General features: G+C 29.3%; 1 protein-coding gene across 3 annotated transcripts; it reads left to right on the forward strand.

Annotated features, from left to right (window-relative positions):
• Window positions 1-220: 220 nt before the first annotated feature.
• LOC111293591 (autophagy-related protein 18d-like) lies at window positions 221-3,647 on the forward strand. Of its 3 annotated transcripts, none has more exons than XM_022886359.2 (5): window positions 221-389; window positions 496-1,380; window positions 2,158-2,416; window positions 2,693-2,816; window positions 3,368-3,647. In XM_022886359.2, exons 2-5 carry the CDS (start codon window positions 622-624, stop codon window positions 3,459-3,461), a joined length of 1,236 nt encoding a protein of 411 aa, XP_022742094.2. In that variant the 5' UTR covers window positions 221-389; window positions 496-621; the 3' UTR covers window positions 3,462-3,647. The 3 variants fall into 3 exon arrangements, with proteins under 3 accessions (XP_022742094.2, XP_089599641.1, XP_022742096.2); XM_022886361.2 differs by having other exon boundaries at window positions 235-389; window positions 3,377-3,647; XM_089743515.1 differs by having other exon boundaries at window positions 222-1,380.
• Window positions 3,648-20,204: the final 16,557 nt, after the last annotated feature.

The raw sequence follows: 20,204 nt of genomic DNA on the forward strand, positions 1-20,204 counted from the left end.
ATTTTGCAAGCTTTATATATTAATTAATATTCCTTGTATCGAATAATGAATCTGTAATTATAATTTTCCAAAAAAAAAAAAAGTAATAATAATATGGGCTTTGTTTTTTTTTCCTCAAACGAAAAGAAAAAGCTTACAATGGGCTTTGAGTTGGGTTGTTACCCGTTTGTTATGACAGCTTCGCATAATGGAGACTTTTCACAATTTTTCTTTTCCATTTTCCCATTACCAAATTTTTTTTTTTTTTTAAATCAGTTTTCCTGTTACTATTTAAAAAAAAAACCAGGAGAGAAGGAAGAGGAAGGCGAATTTGCAAATTACAGCACAGACTCGGATCAGATCTATGAACTAAACCCAGATTTTTGTCGTTCTTTCAGATTATCGGATCGGTCAGTTTCAGAGTTCTTTTTTTTTTCTTTTACAATCTTCTTCTTGCTCAATTTACAATCGAATTAAAATTCTAGCTTACTAATCATCTTCGTTTTTATTTGATAGCTCCCACTTCATTCTGCTTAATTCATCATCATCATCATCATCATTAGACATAGTAATTCTACTACTAATTCCTGAATTGGATACCCTTTTTCAAATAAAATCGCTTTCACTTACCCCAATTCCCACATGACTTCAACCACACTCTCCACCTCTCCACCTCTCCTTCCTACGCCTTCCCTCGAACCTCCTCAACCCCCCATTCCCGGTCATCCTTCTTCCTCCGCCCACCCTCTCGATTTCCCTGATATCGACCAAACAGAGTTACTCTCTGTATCTTGGAACCAGGATTACGGCTGCTTTGCTGCTGGCACATCCTGTGGGTTTCGCATTTATAATTGCCAGCCCTTTAAGGAAACCTTCAGACGCGATCTTAAAACTGGGGGTTTCAAAATTGTTGAAATGCTCTTCCGCTGCAACATTTTGGCACTTGTTGGTGGTGACTCCAATTCCCACTATCCTCCAAACAAAGCTATAATCTGGGATGACCATCAGAGCCGCTGTATTAGTGAATTTGCATTTAGGTCTGACGTTCGTGCTGTCAAATTGAGACGAGATCGAATTGTCGTGGTTCTGGAGCACAAGATATATGTCTACAGTTTTATGGATCTCAAGCTTCTTCATCAAATTGAGACTCTGGCCAATCCTAGGGGACTCTGTTGCCTTTCTCACCATTCAAATACATCTGTATTGGCTTGTCCTGGTCTTCATCGAGGGCAGGTTCGAGTTGAACACTTTGGCCTTAATATGATGAAACTCATTAATGCTCATGATTCTCATATTGCCTGCTTCACCTTGACATTCGATGGTCTACTTCTTGCAACTGCTAGTACCAGGGGCACCTTGATAAGAATATTCAACACAATGGATGGAACTCGCTTACAAGAGGTACACTGCTGGACCATGGTTCTGCTTTCTCTTAAACTAATACTCGTTATCTTTGAGGATTTGTTGATCAATCATAATATGCTTATATCTCCATGGTGTTAAAGAATGTAGATTCAAGGGGAAACATTGTTAAGTCAAGCTTTGCTCATTTCCTTTTTTTTTCTTCAAGTATGAGCAATCAGTTAACTTCCCTTCTTCCCCTTTTTTCTTTTTCTCATTTCTTCTTTTATTGAGGCACTGTGAAATTTTTTTTCCCTCCTTACCTTTTGCCAGTCAAACAACATTTAGATTGTAGCTCAAAAGTGATGGCAATAATATATATTGAAGAAGTTGAGCCTATTAAGAGGTAAAGTCAATTGGCTCAATTACATTCTTTGGACTGTGTGTTTCGAATATGCTACATGCATATATGCTTGAATAAGATATACATTTTGCTAAAAGCGATCCACCAAAGACAATGCTCAATTAGTTACAAGAATTTCACTTGGTTGAATGGTTTTCAACCCTTTCATTAATATCCTAAAGAAAAAAAATGTAACCTTTGATGGTTTTATTTTTTTCAACCTCACTCAGTAGATGAGTAATTCATCATTGTAAAATGATTACAAACACTTTATGCTTTTAAACTGGCCTGACCTGTGAAACAGTGGTCTTAAGTCTTAACAAGAGGCATAATGACACTTATGTCTGCAGTTAGCATGCTGGACACTACAGAATTATATTCATCGCTATTCACTTTCTCTGCAATTTAGGCCCTCATAGTTACTGTCCATGTAGGTACGAAGAGGAGTGGACAGAGCAGATATCTATAGCATTGCCTTCTCACCAAATGTCCGATGGTTAGTAGTGTCAAGTGATAAGGGCACTGTTCATATATTTAATCTTCGTGTTAGAGTTTTTGGGGAGGATTCATCTTCTCAACTATCTTCTGTCCAAAGTCCAGCATTATTTCATCAGAATTCTTCAACTTCAGTTGATGCACTTATCTCTCCAAGCACTGGTGCCAATCCTGGTTCATCACTCTTTTTTATGAGAGGTAATAAATACAATTTGCCTTTATAGTTTGTATGCAGGCATGCTATTACTGTGTTAAGACAGAATTCATGTAACTCAGTTCATGAAAATTCAAATAAAAGTCAAATTTATATATTATAAACAATTTAAATCAGCAGATCACAAGTTTGTGGAGATTTTATAGAAAATCTGGTGTATAACAATGAGGATAAGAGGAGAATTTAGTCGGTTGCTTTTATGAAAATTAAAAGCCTTGTGTTTGCTTCTCTAAACATCTCAACTTTCTGGCATTTTCCAGGGGTTTTACCAAAATATTTTAGCTCGGAATGGTCATTTGCTCAGTTTCACTTACCTGAAGATACCCAATTTATTGCAGCATTTGGATCTCAAAACACTGTTATTGTTGTTGGCATGGATGGGAGGTATTTTGATTTCCTTATTCTCTTGAAAAACCATTCAAACATTCCTTGATCAATATAGAGGAGTTGTGCTTGATGTCCTATTGAACTTAAGGAACTAATATGATGAAATAGAAAGTTTAAGTTGTTAGTTTAATTAATTGTTCTTGGACTTAATATTATCTTACTGTAATAAAGGTATGGAAAAATCTTGGACACCTTTATCCCACCTTTTAATATCCCTTTGTTTCTTGTCAGCTTCAAATATGTGCTGTTTTATTGAAACATTTTAACATCTTTTATGATGTATGACATCTAATTGCTTATAAAGTGTGGAGTGAGGTTGTGGAGATGCTATATAGTTAATGTTTAGCTTGGATACTGAACTTCGGTAATTTACCAACAAGGACATATAACATACAACTTACACACACACACACACAGTTTTCGAATTTTTTTAGGAATGATCTGAACTTCACAGCATAAGATATTTCTCCTTCTAGGCCCCTCTGCTTTCTTTCTTTATTAAGTTTTGGGAATTTTCGACTCCATCTTATAACTTTTCTTATTGTCAGTTTCTACAGATGCAGTTTTGATCCTGTGCATGGAGGAGAGATGTTGCAGCAGGAATATTTCCGATTTCTGAAAAACGATAGCCGGCCTAGATAGAGCTGCACTCAAACATATGCTTCTGATCTTTGTAAACATGGACCACTAATATCTATCACTTGTAAATATCTTAAAATCTTTTATTGAATGATGCTTCTTCCTGTATATTGTGCAAGAAGTTGCTGTGCCAGGTGCTTTGTGTATGGTAATAGATTGCTGGTAACGGCATATATTACAATGGATTAAGTCAGAGCCCAATTTGCTGGTACATTCATTTTGCTGCTGAAACTATAGAGCTTTCGTTGAGTGTTTCTTTCTGACAGTTCCAAAGCGTCCAGGCTGCATAATGCGATAGGGTTTGTTATTCCTTGCGCAATAGCTTAAAGTCAAGTGAGATACTAACAGCTGCGGGGGTCCTTGTTTTGGAATTGGATATGGAGATATAAAATTCAGTCATGGGCAACAAGTGAATTTTCTTTGATTAGCAAAATCAAGCATCAACAGCGAAGCACTGGTAGAGCAAAGCAAGTGAATCATACCAAATTACCAATGAATTCGCTAAACTATGGAGCATATTTTTGCTGAGTGAGGAGGGTTTATATGGAATATTTGCTTACATACCAAGAAAAGAAACTGAAAGAATGTGGGGACACCTCCTTAAACACTGATAAATAATATTTCCTGCGGAAAAAAAGCCGCCTTTATATAGAAACAGGTCCAAAGAATTGGCACCTTTGGTGGTCTTGATTTCTGCAACTGCCAGGCATGTGGTTCAGTTTGAAACTTGCTCAATCCCTTGGAATTTCACTGTTCTACAAAAATATTGAACAAGTTGAGAGTTCACCTGTTGTACTCCAGTCTATACCAGGTGATAACAAAACTGAAAGTATACAAAGAAATGCCATACATTGACACCCTCCTTAGAACTCCTGTACATCGTGTTGGAGAATCTGCTCATTGAAATTTTATGACACGATAGATGCATACAGTTTTGAACATTAGACGGCAAAGCTTGGAAACTTCTATTATTTTCCATTTCTGTAACAACAACTTAGTTGCAAAATCACTTGCATCCTCTTGTACCAAAGACAATTCTAGATACGGTTCAAATACGTCATATTGAAAGGATTCTAATTTTTGACGCTTGCTAAATCATAATCGCTTAAAGCTTTGATCTTGCACCTCCCATATCATCAAATAAAATCATTACTTTCCCGATTGCTTTTCTATCTTTAATTGCAGAGAATGCATGATTGGCCTGTCAAAGACAAGTAATCAATAAGCTCAGATGTTGCAAGTCAAAGTAGAAAGTAGAAACTACAACAGCAAAATTTTCACATTTATCTCTCTCACTTCTTTGTTTTTTTTTTAGTTTATATTCGACTTATCTTACCTGACCCTTCATCCCACTATTTATAAAACTTACCTTGATGGGGAAAAAATTAGGCCTCCAACTTGGGCAACTGTCCAATCCCTGAACACTTCAGGCCGCATTATCTCCTAAATGGGAAGGAAAATATAAAATCAATGGAAGAAATCACAATAAAGCCCTTGTAAGCACCCATCATAAGACTATGTTATGACAAACTATGGACTTTCATCTGGAACGGGTATAACAACTAGTCCCCAAAAAAACATCGTATGAAACTGTTATTTCGCTTAAGCATATGCCACTTCATCTTCTTTCTTTTTCCTCGAAAAGACAATAACATCATGAGTGAAAGAAATGGATCACTAACAAATATTAACTTCATACTTTTGGTGATTCCTGTGAAAACGTGTGGAACAAAAGTAAATTATGCATTTATGCGTCTTAAATTCTCACCAAATAATAACATGCCTATTTTCTGCATGAAGTTGCTAGATTTAAGATAGTCATGGGAAATTAGGACACTGGAAACAGCATTCATCCATCCGCCCCAAAATGACTAATCCAGATGAATACTACTTCTCTTGGGTCAAATTAAATCTAATGTGATGAATCTGCTGCAATTCTAAGCATGAGTTAAACTGGCTTTCAGCAGGGGCACTCGGCTTTTTCGGAGCGTTGTGGTTTAATAAATCAAATTTCTACTTTCTCTATATATTTCCCCTTTCCTAAATGGATTAGAGCTTCTTCAACCAAAGAATGAAAGCATATATCGTAAAGGAGGAAAATGAAAAGACTGGTGGGAGTTCCTAACCTATAATAGTGTTAGGTCAATCATATCAGCAGAAGTAAAATTAAATAATTAATCAATCTCACAAGATATAACAATTTAATATGGTTTGATCCAATCGACATACATCCATAAATGAGAAATAAAATCTACTAGTTATAATGAATTACAAATATACATCAAATCATTCTCATTTAACAATCAATAAATACAATCCTCTAGTCCTATGAAGTATTTTTAACCTAAATAAATACAAACTCATATACACTCCTGCACCCATATCTATGTAGACCCTCTCAGTCTTTTTTAATCAATTCACAAATATTTAAATATACACACCCATAAGATATAAATCTCTACTAATCTTATAGGATGTCTATCTCATAAAATCCTATAACTCTCTTATATCTTTTTCTCATAACTAATCCTATAGAGACTTCATCTATTTATAAGCATATAAATTTGCCTATTAAAAATCTCTTTACTCTTAGAATTTTTCTTCTGCAAGTTAAACTTACCTATTAAGAATATTTTTTCTCTTAAAATTTTTCTTATGCAAATCTTCTTGTCCATCAAGTAATATCTAACCAATCTCAAACAAATCTATTATGGAATTTGAATCCCTATTCCTAACAATTTTCAACTTAATTCAAATTTCATCAAATCATTTGTATTCATGTTAGACATATTTGGCTCCACCTGCAATGAAAGTCTTACAAGCATCTTTTTTTATGTGTCTTTATGTTTCATGCAAATCAATCCTTAATTCTCAAAATTTGAATTCGAACTCTTTTCTTGAATCAAGCTCCTTTATGCTTACATTTTCCCACGGCTTGAACCATGCTTTAATACCACTGTTAGACCAAAAGGTCCCAATCCAACAACACCAGCAGAAGTAAAATCAAACAATTAATCAATCACATAAGATACAATAATTTAACGTGGTTCGATCCAATCGACCTACGTCCATAGATGAGAAATAAGATTCACTAGTTGTAAAAAATTACAAACATACATTAAATCAATCTAACTCAATAATCAATACCCATAAGCCCTCTCAATATCTTCTAATACTATGGAGTATTCTTAACCCAAACAAACACAAATTCATATCTACTCATGCACCTATATCTATGTAGATCCTCTTAGTCTCTTCCAGTCCACTTACAAACATTCAAACATATACACCCATAAGACGTTAATCTTTAATAGTCTTATGGAAGTATCTATCTCATAAAACTTTATAACTCTTTTATATCTTTTTCTCATAACTAACCCTATGGAGACTTCACCTATTTATATGCATACCAACTTGCCTATTAAGAATCCCTTTCCTCTTATGATTCTTCTTTTACAAGTCAAACTTACCTATTAAGAATCTTTTTTCTCTTAGAATTTTTTTTCTACAAGTTTTCTTATCTAACAAGTAATATCTAACTAATCTTAAATAAATATGTTATGGGACTTAAATCACTATTCCTAACAGATAGTCTGCAAGTATGAGAAATGTGAATGGTATTCATGCTCTTTTCCATCCAAGAGAATAACTCTTGGATGAAATCCTCAAGCACAGTTAGTCAATGTATCTTATAGCTATCCAGTAAAGCCCATGCACAGTTCAATTTTGCATAAGATAGATGCTTGAGAAGGCTATTCAAGATAAACAACTAATAATAAGTAAGTGGAGAGTGCAACTAACCTGTTTAATGTTGGAATTGAGTATTCACTACTATGATTCATTAAATGAGGTTAACCACCCAGTTCTGTTGCATTAAAACTATATTTAACTCTTAAAAGTACAATTGTACAAATCTTTATTTGTCTATAGTGAATATTTTCAAAAGTAGTTTTCATTCATTTGTCTATTTGTCTATAGTATTCAATATGTAAGATGGTATATTCAGTGCCATCTTCTTTATAATAAGATTCCAACAAGGAAAAGAATGGTAAATTAGAGTGAAAATGAAGGTAACATAGTGTCGTATGTGATGCATCAATTTGAGGAAAAAAGGTGAAATACCATAATAAAAGTGATATTAGCAGGGATGACAAGGATTTCACCACTAGCAAATCCAATGACAAGAATTTAAGCACCCTAATTCAAGAGCTTCATAATTTCTTCACCAAGCTTGCCAAAAACAGGATCATAAAATACATTAACCCTTTTTAGGTTACTCGACTTGATGAACTAATTTACACTAGCAATTAAGGTTGTTACAAGGCTAAAAGATACAAGATACTTGATTGTCTTGTGAGTTTCTTGTAGTTTTTTTATTGAATAGTTAGAGTAAAACAATTACGAATCTCTAATTCCTAACAAAATAGTCTCAAGATGTGCTATAAATGCCATTTTTTAAAAGATTATTTTGCCCTAACTAGTTATATTCAAAAAGGTAAATTAAAACTCCTCTAAAATACAATGAAGTCTTATTTACGCATACTTTGCACAAGTATAACAAATCATTAAACATAGCTTAGTAGGAACGATAATGCTTTATCGTTCTAAGGTTTTTTGCAGCAAACAATGCTAAAGCATTTTGTCTTTAATTAAGAAAAGATTGAAAGAAAAAGAAAGTACTAATTCATAATTGAATCCTAAGATTGTGAATTTTTTATTATGTTGTTTCAATAAAAGATTACTTTTGTTTGATTATAAATATGTCAATTTTAAAGATTACATACATATTTGTTCATTTTAATAATCAAACTATTCATACAATGAGAAATTATTTTTCACACTTTTGAAAATTATAACTTTTCATGCAGAGCAGTTGAATGCCCAAAAAAGGCAGTCAATCACCTCTTTATATTTTCAAATTCTAGAATGATTTCAGAATGATGGCAGTCAACTCCTTGCTTTATACAAAATGCATTCAACATGTGAGTAGTAAACTACTCTATATAGTAGTCGACTTCTTTCAATACCAAAAAGGTTTCACATTTAACTTTCTATAGAGTAGTCTTTTCCTTCAATAGTAGTTGACTATTTATAACATAAATCAATCCTAAAAGACTATCATCAATGGCAAGTGATGCAATGAGGGTTTGGAATTAATTTCATATTCATTTAAGACATAGCAGTTAGCTGCTATTTATATAAAATCTAAGTTTAGCCTTTTTTGACAAAGCAATCAACCCATGCCTTTGGCAATCAACTACTTTTCTTAGATGTCTAAGGTAGTCGATTGCTCTAAACATAGTAGTTTACTGCTTATTTATATAGTCTTTATACATAATTTTTTTAAGTATAAAATCATAAATTTGACATTAGGACCTTACCTTAAGTTATTTATCAATTTAATTTGATATTTCCTTGATTAAGTTATTCCTTAATTTTAATTTCATATTTTGAAAATGTTTTCTAACATTCCTCCACCTTTTTTTGACATAGAGCTAAGTTTCAGTACTTTTTATGCATAAGCAAAGATATCATATAACATAATTTTAAAATATTTATTTTAGTGATAAAGTATTGTTGAGTTAGTTAAATTGAAATGTAGATCTTAGATCTTTGAATCAATCAATTTATGCAACTAGTCATGCACTAATACCACATATAAAACTTTAAGTCCTACCAAGACATCATTTAATCTTGCTATGACACAGTTTCAATGATTGTATGTTATGTATATTCATAAGTGCTTTCAAAGTTAAGTCTATGCTCCTAGAAGTGATACTACTTTCACTTATATAGGGAAACTCCATCAAGAATGAACCATATAAGCATTCCAAAATTAAATTGCCATGTTATAGATTCATTAAAAGTTAATTCTCAACAATTACACATATGGTTCAAGTACTTTTCTACCTTAGGATGGTGTATAGTTTAAAGTACTTACTGTCACATATAAATGATGTATTTTACTCATTAAAACTCAATTTTAATGTGCAATTATGTGTTGAGTTAAGGTTTCATCATGTGTGACTTAATTTATGAACTTGAGTCCTATTTCTATGGAAGTTTTAGACATTATATCTTTTGTAAGACCTTTTGCTAATGCATCAGAAAATTTTTCACTTAACTTGATAAAATCAATGGTGATTACCCTATCTTTTATGAGTTGACTAACATAGTTATAACTTAGACCTACGGGTCTTGACTTCTCATAATAAACTTGACTATAAGCTTTTGCAAGTGTAGCTTGACTACCACAATGGATAGATATTGGTGAAATTGGTTTTGACAATAAAAAAATTTTTAAAAGTAAATTTGTTAGCCATTCCATTTCTTTACAAGATGAAGCTATATGACAAATTCATATGCCATAGTAGAATTAGTTATACAAGTTTATTTTTTAGAACCTAAAAAAATTGTACCTCCACCAATCATGAAAACCTAGCAACTTGTAGATGAATAATCTTTCATATTAGTTATCCAACTTGTACCCATGTATCTTTTTAACACCGAACCACTATAATAAAAGCTATAATTCATAGTCTTTTTTAAGTATTTAAAAACTCTTGTAATAGCATTTCAATTCAAATTACTTGAGTTGCTCATATATCTACTAAGTTTACTAACCGCATAGGTTATGTCCAATCTAGTACAAGTCATTACATACATTAAACAACCTATAACCTTTATATATTCAAGTTGTACAATTAGCGTCCTCTTATTTGAAATTAATTTCAAATTAAGATCAAATAGTATTGTGATTATTGCACTATCAACATAATTAAATTTCTTAAAAATTTTCTTAATATAATGTGATTGTGACAATGTTATATTAGAGTTTTCTCTAATAATCTTGATTCCTAAAATCACATTTACAACACTCATTTTTATCATAGCAAAATTGCTAAACAAGAACTTTTAGTAATTTCATCTTGTTTCAAGTCTATAAAAAAATTAGCATATCATCCACATATAGACATATAATGACACATTTTCCTTTTTCAAACTTACAATAAATACATTTATCAAATTCATTAATCTTAAATCCATTTGCCAGCATTACACCATCAAATTTTTTATGCTATTACTTAGGAGCTTAATTAGGTCTAATAAAGACTTAACCAATTTACACATTTTCTTTTTTTATCCTAAAGTATGAACCTTTTTTATTGTCCCATATAAACTTTTTCATATAATTCACCATTTAGAAATGCTATTTTTATATCTATTTGGTGAATTTCAAGTTTGTATATGGTAACCAATGTTATTGGTGTACTTATTGTAGCAATTCTTGCTATAGGTGTAGGGTCGACAATTTAACCCATCTCTGACGGGTTTCGACCCGACCTTACGGGATCATTTTTTTTTTAAATTCGAATTTCAGGTCAGGTCGGGTCGGGTAAGATTATGAAAACAATCGGGGTCAGGTCGGGTTCGGGTTTTAAACTTTTTCATATAATTCACCATTTAGAAATGCTATTTTTATATCTATTTGGTGAATTTCAAGTTTGTATATGGTAACCAATGTTATTGGTGTACTTATTGTAGCAATTCTTGCTATAGGTGTAGGGTCGACAATTTAACCCATCTCTGACGGGTTTCGACCCGACCTTACGGGATCATTTTTTTTTTTAAATTCGAATTTCAGGTCGGGTCGGATCGGGTAAGATTATGAAAATAATTGGGGTCAGGTGGGTTCGGGTTTTAGACAAACCCGACTCGATCTGACCCAAAATTAAATAAAAAATTATTTTTTAATTAATTATTTAATTTTTTATTTATATATATTTGTGTAATGATATTTTTAAATATTTATATTTAAAAAATAATATTTTATATTTTAAAAAATAATATTTTATTAATTTCGAGTCAGGGTCAGGTTTGGGTATGAAAAAACAAAAAAAAATTGGGTAGGGTCGGGTTCGGAGTGAGCAAAACCCGTCTCAAACCTGACCCGATGTCAACTTTATATAGGTGCATAGGTACCAAAATAATCGATTTCATACTTTTATGTAAATCCTTTAGCAATATGTTTAGCTTTAAACCTATCTATAGTTCCACTGATTTTTATTTTATTTTTGAAAATCCACTTACAACCAATTGATTTGCAACTAAGAAGTAGATCAATTAAGATTCATGTATTGTTCCCCATAATGGAATCCATTTCATCATTTATAGCTTAATTCCAAAAGGTTACATCTTGAGATTTTATAACCTTTTCAAATGTCCAAAGATTTGACTCTATATTGAAAATATATTCAATATGCTTGTTGATTGTGTTTCTTATTCCTTTTACTAGGAATATGTAAAATTTTGGCCCAAATGTTTTAACTTTTTTTTACTGTTCTACTTGTTTTAAGTACAAGGTCATTTTTTTTCAATAGATATTATCTTTCTTTACTCTTTTGAACTATCTAAAGTAATTTTTTTAAAATTATATTTTATTTTGAACCTATATTTATCAAAGATAGTATCATTTGATTTAATTATAGTATTAATAGATATTGAATCATTTGATTCTATCACTATGAATCTATATGCATTTTTGTCTTGAGCATAACCAATTAATATGCATTCAATTTTCTTTTCACCTAAGTTAATTTTTTTAGGTTCAAAAACCCTTGCAATTGCTCTACAATCCCATACTAGGCTTCTTTTTCCTCTATAGTTCATATGTGGTTTGCTTGTTCCTTTTGTTAAGAAACTTATTTTGGATACGACATGAAATTTTAATAATGCCTCATCCCAAAACCTTGTTTTAAACCGGAGTAGGACAAAAATGCATTAACCATTTCAATTAATAATCTATTTTTACTTTCAACCACACCATTAGATTATGAACTTTAAGGTACAGTCACCTTATTAATAATTCCATTTGATTCAAAATAGTTAGGTTCAAAATATTTACCTCCCTTATTAGTTCTCAAAGTCATAATCATAGAATTATAATGCAATTCGACTTCATTTTTATAAGTTTTAAACTTATCCAATGTTTCATCTTTAAAATACATTAAGTAAACATAACAATATTTTAATCATTAGTATAAGTTACAAAGTACCTTTTACTACCAATTGATAGAGTACTATATGCAAATCATGTAAATCATTATGTATCAATTCAAGGATTTTAGAACTTATTTCAACTTTATAAAAAGGCTTTCTTGTTAATTTAGGTAACATACATGTTTTACATTTTTCATCATTCTTTTTAACACTTTGAATTAAATTTGATTGAAACATTGCATTCATTCTATAATAATGAAATGTCCTAATCTATAATGCCGAAGATAAAAAAAAATCAAGTAAGTAAAAGAATTATTCTTATTATTAATCATAATAAGGGATACATTAAGTTTAAACATGCCATCATAGGCATAACCTTTTCCTACAAATATGCCACTCTTAAACAAGTTAAACTTGTCTCTTTCAAATACTAGCTTAAAACCATGTTTATTAAGCAAGCTAATAAACACAAGATTTTTCCTAACTTTCAGGACATATAACACATCAATAATTGTTAATGCTTTACTGGATATAAATTCCAAATCAATTGATCATCTATCTTTAATTTCAATTATAGAATAATTTTCCATGTATAACATGTTACCTTCATTTTTCTCTTGAAAAGTTTTAAATAAGGCTTTGTTGGTGCAAACATGCATTATAACACCGAAATTAATCCATCATACCTTATTGTCTTTTGTGACATTGATTTAAGGAATTATAGCAATAAAGTTTTCTTTGGTTACCTTAGGTGTTTTTTTGTTTTTTTTTTCTTATGGACAATCCTTTTTAAAGTGACCTTGTTTTCCACAATAAAAATATGTACCTTTTTTTTTCTTGAACTTTTTGGCCTTTGATAAGAGTTCTATTTTCTTTATGGATATAGATGGCTTAACATCTTTCACTATATTAACATTGAAAATGTTATCTTTTTTTTTTTTTTTGTCATTTTCCTTATGATATTGCTCTTCTAAGTGAAGATTATTTGCAAGCTCTTTAAGATTAACATTTTCTTTTTGTGTTTCAATGTTTTATTAAAGTCTTTCTATGATGATGAAAGCTTACCAATAATAAAGGATACAAGAAATACATTTTCAATCTTTATCTTGTATTATTTGAACTTATTTAAGATAATCTCAAATTTAAGAAATTGATCCATGATTAATTTTGAATAAGTAATTTTGTACATGTTCCATATTGAAACTAAGAACTTCTTGGAAGGAGTATATTTTTAATGTACGTTGCATCTAACTTATCCTTTACTTTTTTCATTGATGTACATGTAATGTAGGTATCAAATAAAAAATCGAACATACCATTTAAAATGTAGCCTACATGTATATGTAATCATCATTCTTTTACTTTTGCTTTTTGTGAGTTTCATTGTGAGATTCTTTTTCTTTTTCTTCTAACCTTGGAGTGGTGAGAACAAATGCAATCGTCAATATGGTAAAAAAGATATGCATATTTTGTTGCCACCTCAGTAAGTTGCCTCCATTAAACTATTTTGAAATTTGGAAGTTGATTATTATCTTTTTCATGGAATTGAACTTGTCTATATTGTTGAAAATAATCCTTAAAAATGTTAGAGAAATAAATGGATTACAAGGTTAAAAGATGCGACTTGTAAATACTTAGATTGTCATGTGAACTTTTTGTAGCCTTTTATCAAATAGTTAAAGTTAAGCAATTATGGACATTCAATCATAAACGAAATGGCTTCAAAGCATGCTACAAATCACTACAAGAAATAATATTTTTAGCAAAGAAAAAATTGTCGCTAAAAATATAAAATTTAGTTACTAAAATTTATAGTGACCAATGTTAAAGTTGTCACTTGTCATCACAAATAATTCTATCATTATTATATTATTGATGATTGTAGACACTCATTTTTATCTGGGGTGCGATCAAATTTTCTTTTGTTTATTATATTGTTATATTATTCATGTTATTATTGTTATTATTGTTTATTGTTTATTTTTTATTTTTTTTCTTTCTTTTTGTTAACAATGAAAGTGATGGATAATAAAAAGAAAAGGAAATCAAACCAATTTTTTATAATCAGACAATAAATTTGCATAAAACTGAATCAAAAGGATTTAGGCATAAAATCAAATCAAAACAGATAGAATCGAATCTTAGGATTTAAGCCTGGAATAAGTCTATCTAAACCCTAAAATTACTACTAAAACAAGATATAAATTGAATGTAAAGGCCAAAGGGATAGGGGAGGAAGGTTGGCGTGAAAATTGTTTTGGCAGTTCTGAGATTTTTTGTATTATTTTTGGGTTTTACAATTAACAAGGATTGGATCTTTGGTCTTTAGAAATTTTGGTTTTCTAGGAAATCTAAAAAAATCTAAATTTTGGGTTGAAGATTTAAACTTTTCGATTAAATTTTCCAGCTAGATTTGAAGTTTCTGGGCAAGTTCTAGTGAGTTTTCCAAAAATTGACGATCAAACCCAGTTTTCGGCAACTGAACCCAAAGAATCCTAGAGAAAAGCTAGAGGACATCCCAACTAGAGAGAGAAAGATCGAGGCGAGTTTAAGGAAAAACGTAGGAACACCATTTTATTCTTTTTCAAAATGATGTTGTTTTGAAAAGGCCTTAACTCGTATTCGACCTACATGTGATCTGCATTTCTACCTGTTTCCAGACCTGACCCAATCCATGTTTTTTTTTTCCTTTTATTTTTATTTTTTGTTTACATTTTTTAATTTTAACTTTTAGGCTTTTTATTTTTTTTATTATTTTTTACTTAGTATTATTATTATTACTATTATTATTGTTATTTTAAAATGAATAATTTATTACCTTTTTTTAATACTTTTATGAATTTCATTTTCATTATTTTATTTATAAAATGTAATCAAAAACTATTTCTAAATAAATTCATGAATTTAAATTTTTATGAATTCTACCAAACTATTGAATAATTTCATAAATCAATTTAAAAAAATAATAATAACTATTATCAATAAAATATTTTGTTTTGATCCTATCAAACTATCATAGTATTTAAATCTTAAATTAAATCTTATCAAACTATTGAAAGATTTAATACATTTTTAAAATATAATTTTACAATAAAATCTTACCAAACTATTAGGAGATCTCTATCAAAATAAATTTTATCAAATTATTGGAGGATTTTACTAACTATTTTCCTGAATAAAAATATATTAATGAACTCGATGACGGAGCCTCTTTGAAGTGGGACATTAGTCTCTATGAATACTCTTAAAGTGAGAGAATTATTTTAAATCACTACCAAACTATTGGAGTAATTTTAGGATTAATTTTCAATATTTAATATTTTGGTAAGTCATAAACATGTTAAGGCTTGGATAATCTGAAATCAAACCGGTACCATCCTTTGGATAGACGTTGTAAGGGTACTATAGCTTTTTTTCATGCATAACCATACTTTCAAACATAAAATCTGATTTCGTATATTATAATCTACTATTTAAATATACCTAAGTCAATCTTGAGACTCATCTTTAAATAGGAAAAATTCTGTTAGGTGGCCAATCACACCTTAACAAAAAAAAATTTATGATGACTCCTAAAATTTATGTATAGCAGTAGGTTCATAAATCTATATGTTATAACAACGATATTTATTAAGTTGCCACAATAGCTTTTTTTTTTTTACACAAATTTTGACACTAAAAATATGTGACTACAATAAGTTGTCACAATAGATCATTTTATTGTGATAATTTTTCGACTTTAAAAAAATTAAAATAGTTACAAAAAAAAGTTGTCACAATAACATGATTTTCTTGTGACGATAATATCAACTCTAAAAGTATAGCAATAGTTACAAAACTATAGTCACTCATGTTATTTTTATTAGTGACAAAATTTTCTCCACTAGCGTTCGTTAAAATAATGTCAAATGAATTATTTCACAAACATTAAAATTATGTCTTGCAATAATTATTGTCACTAATAAATTAGTTATTGTCATGATAAAATTTGTCAATTTATTAAAAAAGCTATCATTAGTGACTATAAAAAATAAATTGTCACAAAAAAATTGCATTTGTAATTACAAAATAATAGTTCATAAAAAGTTGTTTCACAATAAAATATGATTATAGTGACATAAAAATATGGTCACTTCATCTATTTTAAAAATAAAAGAAAATGATAACAATAATTATAAATAAAAAACTAATATACATCATGTTTTTAATTTCCTAAACCAATTTCAAAAGTAATATCCAAAATACAATTATCAATAAAAGCATATTAGTATTTTTCTACCAAAAAACTAAATAATTACTAAAAAAATTTTAGTCCATAAATATGATAGTGTGTAAATGGAAATCCAAGCTAGAAGTCCATAATTGATTCTAGTAAAGTTTACTTTTCATTGTTTTTCTACAAAACAAACAAAAATAAGAAAAAATAAACAAATCAATGAATAGTAAAAAATTATCTTATATAATTGTTATTATAATATTAATAAGTGACATTAATTATTTAATTATTGTACTTACATCATTACTTGGAGAATTTTATGTAGATGCGTTGGATACCAAACTAGAAATTAATTATTTACTTACTAAACATGCAAATACATCTTTCACTTGTTTCAATTCTGTAGTTTATTTCTCAATAGCCCTACCTTGAGCCATAAGTTCTTCATGTTGAGCTTCCATATTTTTTTGAAGTTGGATGTTGGTCTCCTCTTTTTTTTTTTTTTTTGTGATTTCAATAAGCCTTTCAACCTCTTTCGCTGCACATTTCTTTACAGCCTCAACTTCTACAATAATGTGACTTTTTTCTTAAGAGGTAGATGTGATCCCTCCAACACCTATACCACATGAGTAATTTGACTTTGTTACCAAAACAAAATTAAAATGCTCCACTAATGGTATTAGTGTAGATGAAATCTTCTCTTAATTTTTTTCATCCTCTTTGTAAAGTTTGTTCTACATGGTATGAATTATAATTAAAGTTTTTCATATTAATAAATTTAGTATTAAATCACAAACAAAATTTTAAATAAATTCTATACCATTATTTTTTTCTCTATTTGAAACAAACTAAGTTCCATTAGGTCTCATTCGTGGTGCTTTCCAGAGTGTCACAACATCTAGCCACTCTTCTGAATCTTTATTTTCTTAAGAACAAAAAAGTAAATGACCAAGTATAAACATAATTAATTTAAAAAATGACCTAAAATAAGCATGAATTTGACTTTTTATTATATATTAAACTTGATTTTACCATCTCATATGCCTTTTGAATAATTAACTTTGTTCTAAGAATGGATCCTATCTATTAATTTCCTCTATTAGATGTATTTCATTCACTTTGAGCCTACATTATGATAAAAAAATAATTTTATAACATAAATAACCAAATATAGTTAAATTTATTGAATAAACAAAGTACCTTAAATTTATTTGTAATCCATTTATTGGCGATTAGTCATTGCCAATCATTTAGGTCCATATCAATTAGACAATTAGTTCTCTTAAGATAGCTTTGGTACAAATGGTAATGACAATTCTTGCATTAAGCTTACACTTGTATTTCATCACATAAGAATATACATCATCTGAGAAAGTAAACTTGTCCTACAATTCAAATAAAAAGTTAAAATAATATAACATTAAAAACATAATAAAAAACTATATGAAACTCATTATAATTTATTTAATTATATGAACTATAAAATGCAATATATATATGCCATATTTTTACCTATTTTTAACCAACTTGCAATTAATTTGCTTGCTTTCAATTACTATTGATTGTATAGAAGAAACCATGAATTTGAATTGTATGCATAAAACATAATTAACAAATTTAGTACCCATAAGCTATATTGTATGCAATAAAAGATGATGTAGCCCAATCAGGGTACATAGCCTAATGTCTGCAAAGAACATGTCTCTTTATTTATGTCTTTCTCAATAAAATATGAAAAATATAAATCAATTTATCGTATTAAATTTTGTATTCATAAAATACTAAAAACTTTAAATATATGTATATATAATACGTTTAAGAAAATCCACATTGTCTTAATATCATTTTGAAGAATTTTTTTCGAACTTGTGACTTAAAGAGATGCATTTTGCCGAACGCAATTTGTTACTTCTACCTTGAAGAGGTTGGCATCCTTACCACATATCTTATAGTATGGAGGAAGAAACTGGATATCAAGATTATTACCTTTTGTTTTCATTTTGACCAATTTTGTATTTTTTGTTGGTCCCCTTCCTTTTTTATTAGAAGCTCAATTCCCTATTAAAAAATTTACAATTAGAAGACATATAACTTCATATACAGTCATATTTATCACCAAACTTACTTAAAGCATTGTTACATATATTTTTGAAATCACATTACCTGTGGAAGCAACAACTTATCCTTCTAGACTTATCTCAATATTTGAATTCTCAAGTAGAATATTAGGTAGTTGATTAGGCACATGGGCAACTTGAGACTCATCTGTAGTATGGAGAGTATCATGGTGTGCATCCCTTGAATTTGCCAAAGACTTGCATCATAAAATATTAGCCATTTTGTTCCTAAAAACTAATTAATATTTCAGTTAGAAAACATTATCATAATCACAATTCATAAAATTCAAAAGTTCTATAATATTCCTAAATAATTCTAAATTTAATTTACTTGGGATAAATAAATAAATAAATAAGGATATAAAAAATAGAGTTAATTATAAACAAGAGTATCAAAGATAAATTTATTATTTACAAAACAGAGCAAGTAAATAACAAATAAAAACTATTTCTTTATAAATCATCCAAAATAATGAAGCATCATAAACACAGAACTTAGGGTTCTACTATTATGGTCTAACTTGGGATTCTGTTGTTATTAGATGGGGATGAAAAATTACGTTGCTAATAAACTTTTTTTGTTCAAAAAATTGAAAGGTTTTTTTATTCAAAAAATTCTTAAAAAACCATTTAAGGCTTTTTTTTTTCTACAAAAAACTTTTTTTGTTTGAAAAATTGAACTCTATCAACTCCATTTTTTTTTAAATTTGTTATATTTTAGTTTTTGCATTGCTAATAAACTTTTATTCTTTTCCCTCAAGACTTTTAACTTTTATAATTTCAATCCTATCTTTCACCAAAAAGAGTGTTATAATAGTAATCCCTTTTACTTCTTTGAGTCAAACATGGGATAGAGGTATGTTATAGTTGAGCAAAAATATGAGTGCTTCTACAACACAAAAAAGAAAAAAAAAACATAAACACAAAAAAATACTTTAAATTCCTATTTGATCCCCTAAATTCATCTCTTACAACAAAATGAATACACATCTACCCTTATTTCAATTATTTAATGATTAAAAATTTCATATTTTTAAACCATAAAAAATCATAAACTAAAATTCCCTAAAAAAAATCAATTGTCTAAATCAAAGTAAAATTAAGTATTTTAATCATATTAAAGACAAAATTTTAAATAAAAAATAACCTTAAAACAAATAAATACATGTGAGATCCTTAGAACAGACTTGATGGCTAAGGTTTATTTCATTTTATATTGTTTGTATTTTATTTATTGTGTTAATGGGTAAAAACAAAATATTACCGCCTAATTAAAACTTTCTCCTCCCCTTAATTTTTAGGCGACAAGATTAAATGGCTAGGGTTCTGACACTACTTACTTTTGAAAAAGTAGAAAATGAGCCATGCCAAGAAAATAAGGAGTTAGGTTTCATATCTTAAGACTCTAATGTG

Source organism: Durio zibethinus, chromosome 14 (assembly GCF_047325235.1).
Source record: "Durio zibethinus cultivar Kanyao isolate XHJ-2024 chromosome 14, ASM4732523v1, whole genome shotgun sequence".
NCBI classification, from domain to species: Eukaryota; Viridiplantae; Streptophyta; class Magnoliopsida; order Malvales; family Malvaceae; genus Durio; species Durio zibethinus.